The sequence below is a fragment of the Oncorhynchus gorbuscha genome, linkage group LG17 (assembly GCF_021184085.1).
Source record: "Oncorhynchus gorbuscha isolate QuinsamMale2020 ecotype Even-year linkage group LG17, OgorEven_v1.0, whole genome shotgun sequence".
NCBI classification, from domain to species: Eukaryota; Metazoa; Chordata; class Actinopteri; order Salmoniformes; family Salmonidae; genus Oncorhynchus; species Oncorhynchus gorbuscha.
This window is the reverse complement of record NC_060189.1, coordinates 58,786,894-58,789,821: the sequence shown is the minus strand read 5'-3', so window position 1 is coordinate 58,789,821 and position 2,928 is coordinate 58,786,894. Positions and strand designations below refer to the sequence as shown.

Below are 2,928 nucleotides of genomic sequence, written 5' to 3'. Positions count from 1 at the left end.
ATGTGGATCTGTTTGGAATAATAAATCCATCCTTCTATGACATGGTTCGCGAGGTTCATGTTGGCATACTGACTTATCTTTCCCACCTTAATTATATGGGGTGATGTGGCTAGGACTCATTGACACCACCAATTTAAATCGCTATTCACAAAAATAGCTTGTATAAGACAATCAGATAACCATTGTTTTGGCCGATGGGAAAGGCTTCCCTCATGATGCGAGGAATGTTCTCAGTGATATGGTTAGTGATATACCTAACATATAGAGACTCCTTTGTTAGATATCTGGGTTTATGGTCCCTGCATCAGAATAAGTTATGTTCATGACGGTTCCATAACATTACAACAGTATAATACCTTCTTGAAGTGGTAAGGTAAGGTGCCTATGTGATTTTGGAGTGCAAAGGCACATTGAGTAATACATGTATACTTACTTTAGGTGAAGGCCATCGGGAATACAAACTGATCTAGATTTATGCTATCGAGATTTGTGAGATCTGTAGAATGAAGAATCATTGTGCTGATCTAACATCAGTTTTGCATTTTAGATGACAATTAATAGGATTATATTGACAGGGGAGACTTGATCCTAGATCAGCACTCCTACTTTGAGATTCTTTGTGAATACGGGCCCAGAAACCAAATATTCATATTCATTCCTGATCAGGGAATCTGTAGAAATCAGTCAAATGTCATCAACCAGACACTCATATATCTATCAGTGACCTGGATGTTTTTCTGGCTCTAAAGATAATTAATGGAACATATGATTCAGCAGCAGAAACCACAGTGCATGTTAATCAAGAACTACAGCTGCCTTATCAACATAAACGATGAAGAGCCAGTTACCGAAACCAGCATGCTGCACCCACAAAGTCTCTATGACTCTATGGTATGTGCAATGCTCTAGTACGCACGCATGCACGCACGCACGCATGCACACACACACACACACACGCACACACACACACAGACTTCTGACCTTAAAAGTGATCCGTCACACGCCTCAAACCAGTGTGCCAACCTCTTTTGTTTGGGCAAGCAGCCAATCAGGGAAGTGGGACGGATGTATTGTGCTTCTATGATGTGTTACAATAGTGAATACTTCCTGTGATGGGCCTGTACTCTAGTTTGATTGAATGAACAAATGCATTTTTGTACACGCCTATCATGACAGTGGCATTGAGGCCCTTGAATGGTGTGATGGTTACAGCACTATTCACTACTCTCTTTATACTCGGGGAAGTTGAAAAAGAAACAGACATTGTTTGACAAGAGGCGTCAATACCATCAGCTTTTAATAGAGAACAGGAAGGGGAACCAACCAGAACGTAGACTTTTGCCCTTTGAAGAAACACTATCCCTGCAGTGTAGATTTTATGATGTTTTGAGGTTTGAATTAAAGGCAGATCACACTCAAACATCCAAGTGAAGAACACAAAGCTTCACAACATCAACTGACTGTAATACCAATATGACTTATCCCATAGATCCAAAGCACTGCTCAGCTGGAATCTGTCAGTTTCTCTAGGCTTTTGTTTTAAAAGCCCCAGCAATGTTTTGCATTGAAACAGTTTAAAAAAGCTCCCAGGGACGAGAGACAAGTGGCCCAGAGCACCAGGAAGACCAGAGAAGATGCAGGGACGAGAGACAAGTGGCCCAGAGCACCAGGAAGACCAGAGAAGATGCAGGGACGAGAGAAAAATGGCCCAGAGCACCAGGAAGACCAGAGAAGATGCAGGGACGAGAAACAAGTGGCCCAGAGCACCAGGAAGACCAGAGAAGATGCAGGGACGGAGACAAGTGGCCCAGAGCACCAGGAAGACCAGAGAAGATGCAGGGACGAGAGACAAGTGGCCCAGAGCACCAGGAAGACCAGAGAAGATGCAGGGACGAGAGACAAGTGGCCCAGAGCACCAGGAAGACCAGAGAAGATGCAGGGAAGACAATGGCCCAGAGCACCAGGAAGACCAGAGAAGATGCAGGGACGTGGCCCAGAGCACCAGGAAGACCAGAGAAGATGCAGGGACGAGAGACAAGTGGCCCAGAGCACCAGGAAGACCAGAGAAGATGCAGGGACGAGAGACAAGTGGCCCAGAGCACCAGGAAGACCAGAGAAGATGCAGGGACGAGAGACAAGTGGCCCAGAGCACCAGGAAGACCAGAGAAGATGCAGGGACGAGAGACAAGTGGCCCAGAGCACCAGGAAGACCAGAGAAGATGCAGGGACGAGAGACAAGTGGCCCAGAGCACCAGGAAGACCAGAGAAGATGCAGGGACGAGAAACAAGTGGCCCAGAGCACCAGGAAGACCAGAGAAGATGCAGGGACGAGAGACAAGTGGCCCAGAGCACCAGGAAGACCAGAGAAGATGCAGGGACGAGAGACAAGTGGCCCAGAGCACCAGGAAGACCAGAGAAGATGCAGGGACGAAAGACAAGTGGCCCAGAGCAACAGGAAGACCAGAGAAGATGGAGGATTTCAATCACAAACATCACCATGAAGGAATGACATACAGTGCATTTGAAAAGTATTCAGACCGCTGGACATTTTGTTCCGTTACAGCCTTGTTATTAAATAGTTTTTTTCCCTTATCAATTTGCACACAGTACCCCATAATCAGAAAGCCAAAACAGGTTTTTAGAAATGTTTGCAAACTTATTACAAATATAAAACGGAAATATCACATTCACATAAGTATTCAGACCCTTTACTCAGTACTTTTGTAGCAATAACAGCCTTGAGTCTTCTTGGGTATAACGCTATAAGCTTGGTACATCTATATTTGGGGAGTTTCTCCCATTATTTTCTGCAGATCCTCTCAAGCTCTGTCAGGTTGGATGGAGCATCGCTGCACAGCTATTTTCAGGACTCTCCATAGATGATTGATCGGGTTCAAGTCTGGGCTCTGGCTGGGCCACTCAAGGACA

The 2,928-nt window shown here is 45.4% G+C and overlaps 1 protein-coding gene across 1 annotated transcript; it reads left to right on the top strand.

The window, feature by feature from the left end:
- The first annotated feature begins 1,634 nt into the window (after positions 1 to 1,634).
- LOC124001445 (balbiani ring protein 6-like) lies at positions 1,635 to 2,501 on the top strand. Its single transcript, XM_046308177.1, has one exon. It carries the CDS (start codon positions 1,635 to 1,637, stop codon positions 2,499 to 2,501), a length of 867 nt encoding a protein of 288 aa, XP_046164133.1.
- The last annotated feature ends 427 nt before the right edge of the window (positions 2,502 to 2,928 follow it).

Bases quoted from the DNA above. Each gene is read 5' to 3' on its own strand.
- LOC124001445 (XM_046308177.1), top strand. From the start codon at position 1,635: ATGCAGGGACGAGAGACAAGTGGCCCAGAGCACCAGGAAGACCAGAGA.